Below are 17,947 nucleotides of genomic sequence, written 5' to 3' on the forward strand. Positions count from 1 at the left end.
TTATCAATCTCTAACTGGCCAATAAACCTTTTTTTCTCTCTCATGATTCTGACACCACAAAGTACATACGCAGTAACCAGAACCACTCGCACATCTATACACAAATACTGTATACCGTGATGATACCTCCACCTCCATGCTACTGCCACCCCTTTTAGAAATCTCTGGTATGATACAGAAATATACATGTGGTATTGTGGCACTCCTGCTTCTCCTCTGATTACAACTGCAATAAGCTCCTTCTGAATACAGTACACCATAAAACATAATACAACAGTCATATTTTTGGAGCTTTCATTCTCTCCTTCAGTTCAATGTTGCATTCATAATTCTTGTTACAACCAGGCAATTCTATTTAGATTTGAGGAAAATTTCTGAACTTGAGAAGGTAGATATAGCCTAAATAAACCCTTTCTTGAAAGATATCTCCCAACAGGTTAATAAATATGTCTGGAGGCAGCAGGAATAAATCAATAAAACATATCACCTAACTCACCAGCAGAGCCTTCAGCTGCATGACAAACACCCGTATGCAGGGCTCCAAACATGCCTTACGCTTACGCTGGTACTGGAGGGCTGTGCTCTTCAAGACCTGTTAGGTTAGGAAAATCAATGAACACTGATATGCATTACAGTAGTAAAACACATAATTACAATATTAACAGACAAATAATTCAGACCCATTAAAAAATTATTCTTGTCGAGAATGCCAAGCTGATATTACAAACCTATATGACTGAAGTCCAAAATGGAAGATGGAATTCAGTTCAGAAAAATGTCATGCACTGTAACAGAATTTGAAGAAACTTAAAAAAGACCAAAATGTGAATACAGTACAAACTTGGAGAATGCGGTCTGGAAAAATCAAGTAAAGATGAAGATCTCAAAATAACCATTAATCAAAAATTATTATCTGAAACAACAACCTAAATGAAAAAATAAAAACACGCCCACACTACTAACCAATATGAAAAATGCATTTTAAAATATATATGAAGATTTTATGAAGATATGATAAGGAATATAACATTTATCAAGTCAACAATTCAATACCATATGCTGCAGCTGTAAGAAACCTTCTTATGTGCACCTAATACATCTGTTGTTTCTGGTGATATTCCTGAGAGAGAGAAAGATAGATAGAGAGAGAGAGAGAGAGAGAAGATGAGCAGGTAGAATGGCAACAAAGACGAGAAAAAATCATGGAGCAAATTAATCAAGAGTCATATTATACTCGTAAAACTTGCCAATTTACTGGCTTCTTCAGGTTTAGTGCCTGCAAAGCTACTAGTCCCATTTGAAAAAGGATGTTCATGGCCACAGATCATTTCTGTCACTGAGGCCTGACTTTAAACTACTAGACTCAAACATGTCCCACAAACACCACATGATGGCTTTGTCTGAACCTCAGCTTATCCTGACAGAGGTAACCCAGGGTCTACTTGAGATGTCAAACCTATATTGAGGCAGCAACTTAGCAGACTTCCAGCTATTACAATATGTGTTTTATTCTGTCAGGGAAACAGTGACCAACTTTAATTATGCTTCTCATATACCAGTAAAGAAAGCAATGCATCCGTGACTGGATCTCCTTAGGTCTGCAGGCACAGGCAATTAACTTGTGTGGGTCACTCTTTCACTGCTGCCACAATGTCCACTTTAACCAAACAGAATCACCTTTGCTGCATTACACCAGGAAATAATATGCATTCCTCAGATGGTGGTTCTTGAGATGCCCTTCCCTAGGTTCCTTCAAGGGCAGGGGCAAAGAGTTATTCTCTAGATGGCAGCATGTGGCTCTGTATTCCTCTCTCTCTCTCACTTTAAAATCTTACATCAACTTTTTGAGAGGTACAGATTCAATTTCAATACTCAGCCACAGTCTATGTCTTGACAGGTCAAGTACATGTAGCAACAAGATTCTGAGAAGCATGGAACCAGGGTTCAGCTGAACCAAACCAAGCCAACCCCATGGTTTCCTCATGAATTAATTATGGGCCCAAAAGAAATTCCAAGTTTTACTTTCTATTTTATCAAACCTTTTGAGTTTCTTGGAATGCCAGAGACAATTACTTAGTCAGCTTCATGAGCACAGAGGAGTTCTGGCATCTCTCCTCAACGCTGTGGCAAGTTGAGATTATCCCCTAGGCCTAACTGTACTTGTTTGTGTGGTAAATACCAGCTTAAACTACTCTTCCTTAGGTCCCTGAAGAGTGACTAAAGAAACAAAAGCAAATGAACAAGAGAAACTTTCATTTTACCTTTAATAACTCTGCCTTGCAAGCATGGTCAAGTGTAGTGCCATAAGAAAATCTGAAGCTGGGCATCTGTTGGCGAGGGTAGGTGAGGGGGAAGGTAATGGTGAGGCATACGGTGTGGTTTCGGTGCTGTGCTGTCACCTGGCATAGCCGCTTCTCTATCTCAGTCTGCAAATACCACAAATACTGTACTGCACATAGGAGGAGTAGCCTGTTGATGGTAGGATACTAGTTTGAAATAATGTATATTAACTGGTCAGCATGCACCTACATTAATCAAAACATATGCATCTCATTCCCCTCTCCAACACTAATGATATGACGATATATCAAGCTGTTGATAGTAGTAGTCAAGGGTTTTGGCTGTTGCAATATCTATCCATCACTTAACAATAACATAACATCCTGTGATGGATGGGCAAAATAAAAAACTCCAGGCTTTTCAGTCCCTACTCACTAGGCCCCTCTTCCTACACCACCCTCCATTACAAAATATCAGACTATCTTCCTCTACTTCATTCTTGGTCTTTTTCTTCTCTTCCCAACAACTTCACTCCCATACACTCTCTAAATCAATCTTTCTCCATTCACTCCACTTGGCTTAACCACCTCAGTATTTCTTTTTATTTTTCCTACACCAAGCTTTACACAAAATTCTTCATGACTCCTTTCACATGCCCACTTACTACTCTACATGCACTTCTGTGGTAACTCATTTCAACGGTTCTCATTAATGACTTGGCTGCTGACATGTAATTATGGGGAAGTATTTTTAAGATGGTAAAAAACAAGATTTAAAAATATTACTTTGGGATTTTGCAATGGATATTTTTTTTACCCCGGTTTCTGTTTCAAGAGAAATTATTTGTTGTATACCTGGGGAAACAGAGCAAGATGAATACGTGTCAACACTGCAGCACATGTAGTATTCAAACTATGCTATGGTTCATTCACTTTAACTTGGTGCAATTTTTTTTTTCCTTTTGCTGCTTATTTCACGAAGCTCAGAGGAAGAAAAAGACGATGCTGTGGCCCTACGTCTTTCCTGTGTCACTTCTTTGTGACTAGCATCATATTCTCATGTTAATCTATTGTTAGAGCCCAGCATTCAATATTGAGGGATGGCAATTTTAGGCCAATGTAATATAAAGTGTATTGTGCTTGCATTTTACTTAAACCACATACTAACAAGAACACTGCATTCAGCTGGTCACCTTACTCTAGGCCACAGTGACTGCAGGTTCAGCAACAGGAAGCAGGCAAATTTAATCTATATTATCCTACAGATCAACATTCTCTTTCAAAGGGAAATACCCTGTTGAGTTACGATAGTCTGTTTCTGTATGTCTATAAAGTCACAGGGAGCACATTTGTAAAGTATCATTTTCTAAAATAATGCACTCCAAATGTTATTAGAAAATTTTACAACTGGGTGAAAAATGCTACATCTTTTCCAATTTGGGTTAATATAAAAGGTCATTAATATTTCCACATCTGATGATAATAATATGTCCATGTGCAGATCATATCTATAGGGTCTCTAGACACCACTATACCAGTAAGTTATACTACTACTACTACTACTTCCATGCAGCTTCTTATCCATTACCATAATTTTCTCTAAGATTGTGCTATGCATAACAATAACCATACTGTACTTGAACATCCATATTCATAGTCTGATCCTATTGTTAAGAAAAGTTACTGTGGACAATAATCTTGCATTTTAAACAAACTTTCATATCCTTGATATTACCCCAGTGTAACTGGCAGCACTGTCAAAACTGCAGCATGTTACCTTTCCTTAAGTTGGAACATGAACAAAAATCAATGAACATTTGGGATTACAGGTAATGAACATTAGACAATGCATAGGAACAAGCCCCCCACCAAGTGCTTAAAATCCTTACTCATTCATGTTCATTAACTAGGTCTGAATTCTCTCCCTCCCTCCCCCCCTCCCCCTCTTCATTAGCCATGCTATGAAAATACAAGGTGAAGAGGTAAGGAGGGGGGGAAGGGGAGGCCAAGGGGATTGAGGGATAGAGTGAGCAGACCTATGAGTGAGCGTTGTGTAAGTCGGAGGAAGGGCAGCTTGATGGCAGAAGACTGTGAAATAAGGTTGATTTTGTTTGCGGCCACCCTTTCCAGTATTAAGGCATCACTGTATGGACAGACAGACAGATAGATGGACAGGTATGTGGAGAGATAGATGAATTAACTCAAACGTGTATCAGTCATTTTAGGTCCATTTAGGAGCTCTCAAGTCACTTCAACTCCAGGGTTCGGACCTATGAGCTATTATGCAGACGACATTACGCTAAGTACCCTTCCGGCAACAACCCACCTGCTGCAATGCTGAGATACAGTGGGATGTATAAATTCACTCTCCTATGAAGGTGTATACCATAAATAATCCCAAACACTGCAACTGCTTTTGAGATATGGCAGTCTTTCAGGTCATTTTTGGCATTTCTGTTCAACTTGATATGTATCATTTCAGGTCTCGCTTATGAAAGCATGTGCTAACAAGAGCATTCTGAGAATACAACATCCATGCTCACCAAATGATCTGAAAACTGAGCATGTGACTTTGCCCTATGGCCTTGGCCCTCAACGAGATGCTCTCAAAATCTAATGAGGTTATCCTTAAATGACCCTCAACCTTCTATCAAGTTCGAACCAAATCAGATAAAAACTGAGTCAGTTTTGTCCTGCGACTTTGACTTTTGACCTTTCCCTGCAACCTTAATTTCCAGTTGATTGCTCTATAAAATCAAATCCCTTTATCCTTGCCTTACCCTGAACCCATCCACAATGTCTGATGCAACTTGGATAAAAACTATGCAGACCTGGCACTGTGACCATAAGCTTTGACTGATTGGTCTCAAACACAGAGTAAAACTGTTTTACTTCTTTTATTCCCATACAAAAACATAGATCAAACTGTACCCTTAACCTGTGAACTTGATTTCTGAATTTCAAAATTATACCCTTTCATTCTTGCCTTACTCTCAACCCTTCCAACAGGTTTGGTCTAAATCAGATCAAAACTGCTTGAGTTGAGCTTGCAATGTGACCTTAACTTTAACCTATTGTTTTAAAAAAAACATGTCAAGCCCTTGGTTAACCCTCAACCCCTTCACCCACTTTGGTTGAAACTGGATCTAAATGTATGAATTAACCAGAACATTACAAACCAGTCTCACGGTTCCACTCACACTGGCACCTTACTGTCAGTGACAGCGTAAGATACTGAGATGCTTGGTATGAGAGAGAGAGAGAGAGAGGGGGGGGGGTGAGAGGGATCAAGTCTGGAGGATGCAAGAAAACTACATGAAGCTGCACTAGTACTTATGTATGGGTGTGAGACTTAGCTCTTGGCATGAGTCAGAAAGTGAAAAATTTGAGGTCCAAACTCACTCCTATATTCCTCACCTGTTTCCGAGACAGCTTTCCATTTTCTGATTCGTTTACTTTTATTTTACTCCCAAATCATCCTCGATACACATTTCCTTCTCTCAAAATATTCACTCCTCTCGTCAGAACTTACTTCCATCTCAACCAACTCTGTTTCCTATTTCAATATATTCACTCTTCCTCTAATCTGAATTTATTTCCATCCTATTTCAACAATTTCTTTCTTACTATTGTATATATATCAAAGCTCCACATCACATGCAGAGCAACAGCATTCATAACAAAATACCGCTTGTATGCACTTTACAAACTTCTGAAATCTGGAAGCCCAGTCAGTTGACTATCTTTTGCACTTATCTGAAGTTGACTCATTTCTCAGCTGCTCCACTTTCAATCTTTTACAACCATCCATCCATCATCCAATTCTACATTGCCCCATGAGGAGCTTAGAAGCCCAGAGCTAGGCAATTTGGTCCTGACATTTAAGATGAGAGTGACCAGCCTCACTCATCCCTAAGTGGAATTACATGAGCAATAACCCCAACCACCCCTTGGATATAAATCTTCATTGGCTCAATCTGACTGGAATGCTGTAATTACCCACTAAACCACCAGGTGCCAAAATATGGTTATATGGTTACCACCCAGTGTTCTAAATGGTTTTCTGGTGTACAAGAAACCATTAAGCTTGTCATTACACTACATATTTTTCTTGCCTCTTATCTTCCAAGCTCCTCTCAATTTCACCTTGGATACTGTGCAATAATCATGCAGTCAAACAAACTTCCACACTGTTCTCTCCTCACCTGCAAAGGTAACATTTCCAAATATTATTCTCCCTATTACCAGATAATCAATCTGTTTCAACACTCTCTGGTTGAAAAATGAACTGCTTATGCAAAACATTTTCTGCCAAAACTGTAAAGGTATATGAGGAAACTATTATACACAGTACACATTTCAATTTTTTAATAAAATATAATACATCTTCTGCCAAAATACAACAGTCAAACTTAGTGCAAAATACTTCTGCTGGGAACTGTATATTTTTCCTCTTAAAACATCTTAAAGTTAGAACAAAATGCGACTCAAATACAACCATAAATATAGTATCACAATATGGTGCTTACTTTATTACAGTTTATATATAATTATTTCAAAGCAAGAGAAAACCACCTTAATGAGAAAATCGCACATGACAGCTAAACTCAGCTCTTGTTTTAAATGTTGTGTGACATGAAGCACACCAAGTATTTTGCAATCTCCCAGCTACACTTTCCCTTGATGACTGCCCGTCCTCTTTTTCTAGGCACAACAGGCTTCTTGTCATCTTTTTCTTCTAGCTCCACCTTTACACTGATGAGATTTATGTATCTTACAAGTAAAGGACTTTGTTCACCTGTTGGTAGATGCTGTCAGTGGTCATGTTACCCCAGACCTTGTCCCAGTGTCAGATCTTAGTTTTCTTTTGGAATGGGCTCCCATTAAATCTAGTTTTGATCCAAAATTTCCTTTCTGAAGTCTAGAATTGTACTATCCTGTACTAGAGGCTACCTTTTCTTGACTCTCATGGATCATAAGCCTGTTCATTTTGCAGTCACATTTGATCTCTTCCAACTAATTCCTTTCCCTCTAACTTTCAATGGCCCTCTTTACACTGCACCTGTGTAGTCTGAATTCTTTCTCCCAACTCATGACCATATGTCTATGGCTTTTGTCCTCTCACATTTCTCTCACTTGTGTTCTTTCATTGTTCAATATCTTTGTCTCTGTCCTGCATTTCTCTTTAATATACTTCCTATCACAGCTGCTCCATGTGAGAATGCTTTAGTATGCAACCTTCCGTTAAAACTATTGCTTCTGCAAGTTCTTTCACACCTGCTCCCAACATATCTGTTTTCCATACTCACTTGGACCACATACATTACTCTTACTTCCATACACCATCATTTGTTAGCACTGCCCGTCTAAACACTTCTGTCAACTCACTCAAAGCATCTGGTCCTTACACTGCTCCAGACTATTGCTCCATCGAGGGAAATTCTCTCTCTACACTCCCAACACGTCAACACTATGCTATCTGTTCACATAGCTTTGATACTTTTGCACCTATAAATATCTCTTCTGTTTTCCCCACTGATAATGTATTACCTCTCTTCAGCTAGAAATGATTGATTATACAATTCTGACTTTGTGAGTGTTCAGATGTCTCGCTTCATCACTCTTTCTTTAGCCCTCATTTTGTATACTTTCCTACTGCATTTAGGACTCTTGAACATAGTGATTTTTGTCCACTGCTGTTAAACGTATGGAAAAAGACTCCAACAAATCAGGATAGAAATCAAGAAAAGCAGCAAAACTTGTTAAATCTGAAAGTTATGTTAAGAAATCATAACCTGATCCTGAAGTTGAGGAAATTTGAGTGGGAACATGACAGCCCACTACCCACTGCCCAGAGGCAACCACCAACTACACCCCAAGCAACTTCATCTCTACATATCCAGTGCTGATTTGTGTGAAGATGTGTGGACATGTAACTAATTATGTCAACATTATTTAGATATTACGAGATCTTATTCTCATGCAAAGCCACTGTAAATCCTGTACAGCCAGCTATTATATAAATGTACTGCAGTTTTATTATTCATCACTTTAGCATATATCAGTATTTTTTCTAATCATATAACCATTTTATAACTTTTGTATCATCACTAACCTTGTTATTACACCATTTATAATTATTTACTGTACTCAGCCCATCATACTATTAACTGATCTAATTATTCTCTTCCATGTGTACACTAATTGTGTCAACTATTTCCCAATTAACTAGTATGCTCTTATTATGAATTTATGGCATACTATATTGTCATATAATTTTCTTATTATCCATTTATATTATCAATGTTGTTCTATTATTTTGATTTTTTTTAAAATTCAGGAGATATTTTGTTTACCTGTGGGGGGGGGGGGAGAAAAATGTAATATGCAGAGTAAGGGTGCATATGTTTGATGCCGTGTTTTGATGATCCAGACCCTTGCCTGAATGTGCTGACTGGAGTGATAGTTTCCTATGCAAATATGCAGACTAAGGAAGAGAACGCTGAGAAGACTGCTTTACATGTGTAAATGCGAGAATTCCTCAACCAAGTGTAACATGATGGCAAAGAGCTGCTCACTTACATTTCTTCTTAAGAAATTAGGAGAGACAGAGATCAACTGACTCCCAGAACATAGCACAGCCATTCAATCACCCATCATCCAATCCTATGTCGTCCCCTGAGGAGCGTAGGAACCCGGGGCTAGGCAAGTTGGTCCTGACATTTAAAACAAGAGTGACCAGCCTCACTCATCTCTGAGTGATATTACGTGAGCAATAAACCCCAACCACTCCTTGGATATAAACCTACACAGGCTCAATCCAATTGGAGCACCTTAATTATCCACTAACCATCAGGTGGTTATATGGTTACCAACCAGCATAGTAAATGGTTTCCTGGTGTACAGGAAACCATTTGGCTTGTCACTCAGTGCAGAGTTACCCATAGGTAGAAGGAAGAGGAAAGAATGAAGGAAAGAAAGACAGAAGAGGGAGTGTAAAGTCACCTGTTGGCAGAAGAAAGAGGAAAGAGTGAAGGAAAGAAAGACAAGAGAGAGGATGGGAGAGAGGAAAGGGCAGACACCCAATGCAGCACTACATCAAGTAAGTGACAGCCCTCTTCCAATAAAGCAGCAAGTCACTGTGGGAGTCTTTTTAATAACCTGAATTCGTGATGGAATATCTATTGGCCTACAGGTCCCAACTTCCATAATCTGACACTCATTTTATATACCGGTACATTTCAATTTTTAAACAAAATATAGTACAACTTCTGCCAAAGAACAAAGGTTAAACTTAAGGTATAATATTTCTGCTGGGAACTGTATACTTTCCCTCTTAAAACATCTTTAATGGTTAGAATAAAATGCAACACAATTCCAACCATAAATATATTATCACAATACGGTACTTACTTTATTACAAATAATGTACACTGGTAATTGAAAGGAAGAGAAAACTACCTTAATGAGAAAATCGCATATGATAGTTAAACTCAGCTCTTGTTTTAAATGCTGTGTGACATGAAGCACACCAAGTTTTTTGCAATCTCCCACCTCCACTTTCCCTTGATGGTCGTCCTCTTTTTCTGGGCAGGACAGGCTTCTTGTCACCTTTTTCTTCTGGTTCCACCTTTCCACTCTGATGAGATTTATCTACCTTACTGGAAATATTCCTCACTGGAGTTTCAGAGTCAGTTACACCCACCAAGTCTTTACTACTCTTGGCTCTGCTGGAAGTTTGTGCCCTGGAATCTGCTGTTTCTGGAGGTATTTTCTCTATTTTCACATGAACTTCAGGCTGCCCTAAATCATTTGCACTTATGGTCAAAATCTTCACTATATCCTCACTCATGTCTTCATCTTTAGTTGTGACATGAATGGTCTCAACACCTGTGAAATACCGTACACTTTTCCTGATGCTGGGTTCACATTCAGATTTTTTTTGAGGAGAAAACTTTTTGCTTTTCTTGTATCTTTTCACTTTTCCCATTCTAGTTTCTTCCTCAGATGTATCATCTTCATCTTCCCAGGATAACTGGTAGTTATCACTGTCATCAAATTCCTCACTTCCATCCTCCTCACTTGAGGGTTCTGTTTTGATGTCCAAGTCCAAAGCTTCTCTACAGTCTGCATCAGAATAAAGAGCGTTATGTTTTCTATACTCAGATTTATTAGGGAAAGATAAGTTGCATCTTCTACAGCGATACAAAATCTTCTTAACATCTACGACTGAATAAATATCATCTGACTTTCTCTTCTCCCACTCTGGTTTCTTACTGACTGACATCGTAGTCTGCTCCTCTGGCAGGTTAAGTAAAATGTCTGAATTGTCCAGTAATTCATCACTCTCAGTATTCACCGATCTTTTACTCTCAGTCTCTTTACTAAATGCATGTGGACTTGTATCTGCTTCACCAGTCTGGTAAGATGGATCATCTACTTCTTCCTCATCATCTGAATCTGGCTGAGTTTTCATTTTTTTCATCTTTTTTTTGTGCCCTCTACCCATTCTGGAAACAAAATCTATGACATTCCTGGGCAGTCTACCACGACGGGCATTCTCTATCACCACTCTCTTCTTCACATACCTGTCTGCCTCCTCACTTGGGACATTATGGGCATGGAACAAGTGCTCTGTCAGCAACTTTAAGTCATCAAAACCCCGATTACAGTCCTTATCAAAACTGCAATCAAAGAACATCAATCTTCGCTTCTTTGGGAGAGAAACATTTGAGGAACCAAGTGGTTTGTCTGGAAAGTAATCCCACTCTTCATCAGGATGCCACTTACTGTAATGCACAATAAGTGGTCTCTTACACTTGTACAACATTGAGCAATAGCGGCAACGAAATTTATAAGCATTTTCTGTTTGGGGATCACCTTGCTTCAGCTTTTCTTCAAAATCCTGTGCTTTCTTCTTCAGCGCCTTTTCATTTCTCAGTGGGTCACGGCCTCCAGTTGCCGAGTACTTGTGATACTTGCGATTGTGGTTTTTTGATTCTATATTAGATTTCAAAAATATATTACACTTCAGACATTTATATGCTTGTTCATTTGGATGCTCCTTCAATATGTGCCGTGTCATTGCATGCTTCACAGGGAACTTTGATTCACAGTAATAACACTTAAATTTTACTCTCTCTTTAAACACCTCATCATTTCGAAGATGTTTAGGTATGAAGTAAGTTATGGTATTATCATCAACGGTCATTTCTATCTGTGATACATCAATTGCAGGAGAGCATGATCTATCTCCCATGGCCTGCCTTGATGTTTCACGACTCATGGTAAGTAAGAGCATCTTGTCAGGGTGTTCCCGCTTTTGATGGTAGCGTAATTTGCTTGGATTTTCAAAACTACTTCCACAAAATTCACAATGATATGGAGCTCCATCTTCTGGATGGGCTTTTAATATATGTTTAAACAAGCGATGGCGATAGTTTGCTTGAAAACTGCAATGTGGGCAAAAATATTCCCCTTTTAAAGAACGGCAACTATGGCTGTTCAGCTTCCGGCAAGTCTCAAATGTTTCATCACAATGTTGGCAAAACCACTGGGGCTCATTTGGATGCTCCTTCCTAACATGTTCTGCTAAAAGAAAGCGATACATATATGCACATTTACAGTACTTACACTGAAATCTATTAACTGCTGCATGAACCTGTATATGTGTAATCATTTGTGGTTTATTCTGGCAGACCATGTTGCAAATCCCACACCGATGATTATAGTCAGCCAGTTTCTTTTGTGGTCCTTGCATGGCCTTTTCTGCCTGTCTGTGGTTTGCCATGTGGGTATTATAAGCTTTCTGACTGACCTGAGCCTCACCACAAAGCTCACAGATTAAAACCTTATCAACATAGAGCATATTATGACACTGCCACAGATGATTTGTATAAATATCTAAAGTGCTGCATTCTTCACCACAAACTTTACATTTCATATTCAGTACATCATGAGCTTTCTGTCTATGCCTTTTGAGTGCTGTATAATCCTTAAAGCGCTGGTCACATTCCTGACACGGGACAGGCCGTTCCCCGGTGTGCAACCTTTCGTGGTACCGAAGACTGGTCCTGGCACGGAATGAGGCAGGGCAAGATTGGCACTTGAATGGTCTTTCATCACTGTGAGTGCGTTTATGTACCTGCAGTGGCGTACTATAATGAAAAGCCTTATCACATTCATCACATTTGTACATCTTCTCGGCATTATGGGTTACCTTGTGGCTGTTCAGTGAAGATCGCACTCTGTACGTTTTATCACATTTATCACACTGAAAGAGTCCAGGCTCATCACTATGTGGTGCATTCTGATAAAATGTTCTCCTACCCGGCTGAGTGCTTAGGCTTAGCTTAACATATGGCACTGCTGTATTGGAGGATGCTTCTAAATAATGTTCAAAGTCCCTTGAGATTATGACAAAATTTGCTCCTCTCTTATGATAAGTTTCCAAGGACTCGGTCAAAGGAGACATGGAAATTTTTGTAAGTGTTTCTCCTTCCACTATAAGCATCTCAACATGGGTGAGATATGCCTGGTTTCCAAGAATAATAAGGTTTTCCCCAGGAGTCAGAATACTGTTCTCCAGCAGTTGTGGTGCCAATGCACTACATGCTTCCTCAGAAAAGTCAGTCTGCTCCTTGGTTTCAGGTACATATATAAGTTTTGCTGGCACCTGTGTACAGTCATTTAAAATCAATGAACCAGTCATAACTGCTGCATTTAGGATAGTTTGCATCTCAGGAGGAGGTGATGAAGCAGAACTGCCTGGTTGTTTCACAAGAAACTGACTCTTACAACCAGTCTCTACAATCAAGCTGTTATGTGAAACTGATCCGACATCAGTAAGAGAGTTTCTGCAATATGAACTAACATCATCTTTTGACATATTTGGGCTATCAATATGAATAACCACTTCCTCCTTCACAGCCATGCTCTCATCCTCACCATAATTTCTCTCTAATGGGGTATCATCACTTGTCAAACTTCTAACTGATATATCAGGAGGTTGTGACAAATCACAACTGCTTCCACAAACTCCAAAAGAGGACACTAGTAGCCCTGCTTGATTGGCTACTAGAGACTGACCTGCTTCATCTATCTGTTCCACAGCACCAACACTGCTGTTTTTACTATAAACTTTTATATTCACCAATACACTATCACTACTAGACATGGGTACTTTTTCATCACTAACATTTTCAGTGGGACAGTTGTTATCCAATGACTCCAACTTAATAATCTGAGTATCACTATCAAAAATACCTTTCGTCAACGAACTTTCACCAGCTGCTGAATTTTCTAATTCCTCCAAATAATTATCAGTAAAAGACTGCATACCACTGGAAGATTCCAAAGATAGCACAGTTTTTGGCAATTCATTCTGATTCTGCTTATTACATAATTCTCCCTTTAAAAAAGCTTCAGGTTTTACAGTATCTGTAAATTCTGTTCCACTCAATTCCAAGCTTTTAGTTGTTTTACTTATATCACTTAGCTGACCCCTCATTAGACCTCCAACATCACACAGAACTGTTGGTAATTGTGTCGAAGCTTTGTTAAATGTGCCCTGATGATCATCAGCTTCAGGCTCTTCACACACACCACAGTCTGCATGGACTTCTTGGCTGCTGCTGCCATCAAGGACACCCACATCTCTACTGTAAGTGCTACAGCCACCATCAGCCAGTACCTCATATCCACCAGCCTGCAAAATTACAGTAGACTCTGGTTATTCCCATTTCAAACTGATCAATACTTAGAGGTATCTAGTGAACCTATTACTGTGATTGTTTACTTTGGTTCTTTAAGTGACAAGCATAAGCTACTACAAAAAATCTTCAGGTAATCTTCAATGGTGTGTGTCTTACAATATCCAGCTCCAGTAATTCACTACACCTTTGAAATGAATGTGCAAAGTCTGCAAAAACTTACATGGCAAAATTATCCAAGCACAATAAACACAAAAAACTAAAACCAGTATATCAACCAGAGTCTACTGTAAGGTTCAGAATAACAGCACCAACATATCCCTCAAAAAGTGTTGGTGACTAAATTTATGCATTGGATTCATTTTGACAACAGACATCAATTTTCAGCAGCACATTCATTCCAGGATGTTCTAACAGATTTCCAGCAGACAAAGTCATCCTCATCACCTCATATATATCATCCTCATCACATCATATATGTACAGTAAAAGTCCTCTAATCCAGCCACCAATAATCCAAAAATCCTAATACTCCGAATTTTTCAAAGCGAGATTTTTCAATTTTTTCTGGTCTTTTTTCAAAATTTTGTGGGCTTTATCTATGAATTTATCTGGCTTGAACTTGCTCTTGGGCTTGAATGTTCCTGCGTGCAATTGTTCATCTACACTTCTATGCATTTCCGGTGTTATATGCACAGAGTGACTTTATGCTGGAAGGTACCGTTCCCTTTTCTATTAAGTCTAAATTAACCTAACCTAACCTAACCTTATCCTTGAGAAACCTAACCTAAATAAACCTAAATTTAACTAGCCTTAATTCATGAAATGACAAATTTTACAATCTGCCTGTAACATACATATATATCTTTACTTATATATATCCATATATCAACCTATAGTTACCTACAGGTCGATAAGACATCCAACTATCTTCCTGGCACATGTATTTCATACCATGTTGCTGCAGCGTGTTGATAATTATATACTTTTAACACATAAAGACACTGATGAAATCAATGTTATTCGAAGGTACAGTACTCATTTTATCTTAAGGATGTGTTCTAAGATTTCTCTCTCTCTCTTTTTCTTTTTTTTTTTAGACACCCAGGAGTGGGTATCAGTGTTGTAACTTAGTGTTTGTAGGAATGACTAGACACATGGAAAGATACTCCACTCTCATTTCCTTGTCTTTCTCACAAAAACAAACTTATATAAAACAAATTCAGTACTACATACATTTTTCGACAATTTTCTTCTTGTCCATCCATCCATCCATCATCCAATCCAATGCCACCCCATGAGGAGCATAGATGCCCGGGGCTAGGCAAGTTGGTCCTGATATTTAAGATGAGAGTCACCAGCCTCACTCATCTGAGTGGCATTACGTGAGCAATAAACCCCAACCACCCCTTGCATATAAACCTACAAAGGCTCAATCCGACTGGAGTGCCTTAATTACCCACTAAACCACCAGGCGCCATATATTGGTTGTATGGTTACCACCCAGAGGAGTAAATGGTTTCCTGGTGTACAGGAAACCATTTGGCTTGTCACTAAGTGTAGAGTCACCCACTGGCAGAATGGTGAGGAAAGAGTGAAGAAAAGAAAGACAGAAAAAGGAGTGTAAAGTCACTCATAGGCAGAAGGAAGAGGAAAGGATGAAAGAAAGGAAGACAAAAAGCAGATGAAGATAGGAAAGGGCTGACACCCAAAGCAGCACTACATTGAGCGAGTGGATAACTAAGATTTTTTTTTTAAAATAGGAGGAATGTGAAACATGGACAGATTTGCTTTCTCTTTCCCTTGTCCTTCATGAGAAAACAAATCACAGTTACGACAGGGAATCAACTGTATATTCTGTATGTTCAGGAATCCCTCCTCAGGACTGTACAAAGAGAACTTTGGCAAATAAGATGAATATAAGGAACTCTTGTTTAACTGTTACCCAGGGGTACATTCACTCTACCTTAACAGGCTAATATGATCGGTGGTAAATGGCCGCTGGCCTTCTCATAGGCGATCAAATTCACTTTGCTCATTGTTGCAAAGCGATCATATTGGTGAGGTGGCTAGCTAGCAAGACAATGCTGAGTCATCTAAATAATAAACAAACCCACTGCAAGTAGAACTTCAATCATCTGAATTATTTTGGAATTACCAACTAATGGAGACAGAAATTAATATGATCACCATTTACTTTACGCATTTAAGAAATACTGTATCTTCTATAGACATCCACTGAAAATGCATTTTCAGTACCTATTATTACCAACTAATAGAGACAGAAATTAATATGATCATCATTTACTTTACGCAAATTCATGAAAAATTTTCTATAGATATCCACTGAAAATGCACTTTTCCGTACTTTTTGGCAGTAAATAAGAGAAGGGGGTGTCCAGTCATACCAATGTCCATTATCACATCTACATTAAAATTAGGTTAGGCTAGATTGGGCTCAATATGGTTAGGTTAGATCAGCTAATTTTAATGAAGATGCAATAAAAGATGAAGGTCGGAACTGAAGAATCACCCCAACTTCTTTACTTAGTACGTACAAAGCATTTGCAATAAACGCTTATAGAAGAGAAAGTTTTTCAACTGTTAAAGTTCAGTAATAAGGAAATTCATTTCAGTGTCCTTAGTTGGGTCTAAGTCTGAAAATTTACCCAATCACCCTTGTAGGAGTTTTATGTTATGTTGGCTTGGTGATATTTTGTTTCATCTGAGACAAAAATTATCATAAAAAGAACAGACATTTATTAGCAAATAAGAAGAGAGAAAAAAAAGTTTTATTGTTAGCACAAAGCAGGTGCGGGTAAGGGGATGGGTCTGTTATGATGTGGCAGGGGTAAACCAGTTCTGCTGTCGGGCCCTGCTGTGGATGTCACTGCTTGCATTGCGCAGTTGACCCTTGTGCGGTGTGATGCGGTGAGGATCTGTCCGTTCTCCCCTTTGGGGCTAAGATGCGAATGAATGTGTTTGAATGGATGAGTAAATGGAGAGTGAGTCGTCCTGTCTCGGCTACCTCCCTTTCCTTGGGGGAAGCAGCCTAGGTATATAGATAGATAGATAGACAAAGCATGCACTGAAATCACATTCAAACTGCATATTTCAGCAGTGTCAAAAGTACTGTTGAAGAAGGTAGTCTCATGTCCACAGTTTTCGTCATTTAATTCAATCATCAATAGCTATAATGCCAGCACCATATGCACAGTCTGCCATTATAATTATTATTTTGACAACAGATGATGTGATCAAAGCAAGTGATCACTCTTGTTCACCTATCGTGATTGGTACAGGTGAACTAAGTCCAGTTATCAGTCTCATTATGCCGGCATCATTTTCGTGGTGGTGGTTGTGTGTGTGTAGAGGGAGGCATATGTGCAATTTACCACTGGGAAGCACTGTCCCTCCTACTCTAGTCCCTCACCCTATCAACACCGCTTAGCCACCAAAAATGAGTCTGGTTACCACCTTGGCCTAACCATAATATTGTCATAGCAGCATCCATGAGGAAGCAAATTGTTCTTAACTTTCAGCAAAAGTAGGAAATCATTATCAGGTTGGTGCAGTGTAAGAACAAGATTAAACTGACAGAAGACTTTGTGCAGGGTTGCCAATGCCCTACAAACAGCAAAGATGAACATCCTCAGCTAATGGAATTTTTCATGAGTCCCACCAAAGCTATAAAAAGGCACTGAACCCCAAGAGGACTGGACATGCCAGCCTTGGAAATCACACTGAATCAGTGATTCATTCTTCAGTGATCAGGAAAAGCACCAGTGCCTGACCCTCTTCTCATTAAAGAGTTTGACTCATAACTTTGGAACCTCTCAATGTCCAGCATGTTTATCCCCCCACCCCTTCCCAAGCTTTGGATAAGCAAGAGTCCCTGAAAGTAACAAAAGAACTTTAATAGGCAATGTTTTTGCAATTTGCTGTAGACATGACTACA

At 39.0% G+C, this 17,947-nt stretch overlaps 2 protein-coding genes across 2 annotated transcripts in view; both read right to left on the reverse strand.

The window, feature by feature from the left end:
- The window catches only part of Wdr59 (WD repeat domain 59), a 68,863-nt gene that overhangs the window by 37,079 nt on the left and 13,837 nt on the right, over nucleotides 1-17,947 (reverse strand). The window contains exons 12-13 of the mRNA XM_080277686.1: nucleotides 2,262-2,426; nucleotides 497-592 (exon numbers count right to left, since the gene is read on the reverse strand). Coding sequence (XP_080133812.1) covers nucleotides 497-592; nucleotides 2,262-2,426 — 261 coding nt within the window. The remainder of the gene's footprint in view (nucleotides 1-496; nucleotides 593-2,261; nucleotides 2,427-17,947) is intronic.
- On the reverse strand, nucleotides 9,742-13,617 carry LOC145406578 (uncharacterized). Its single transcript, XM_080277656.1, has 2 exons — nucleotides 12,211-13,617; nucleotides 9,742-12,102 (listed from the first exon to the last, which is right to left on the reverse strand). Exons 1-2 carry the CDS (start codon nucleotides 13,615-13,617, stop codon nucleotides 9,742-9,744), a joined length of 3,768 nt encoding a protein of 1,255 aa, XP_080133782.1.

The sequence above is a fragment of the Coenobita brevimanus genome, chromosome 71, assembly GCF_032717465.1.
Source record: "Coenobita brevimanus isolate Jiangsu-jjx chromosome 71, ASM3271746v2, whole genome shotgun sequence".
Taxonomy (NCBI): domain Eukaryota; kingdom Metazoa; phylum Arthropoda; class Malacostraca; order Decapoda; family Coenobitidae; genus Coenobita; species Coenobita brevimanus.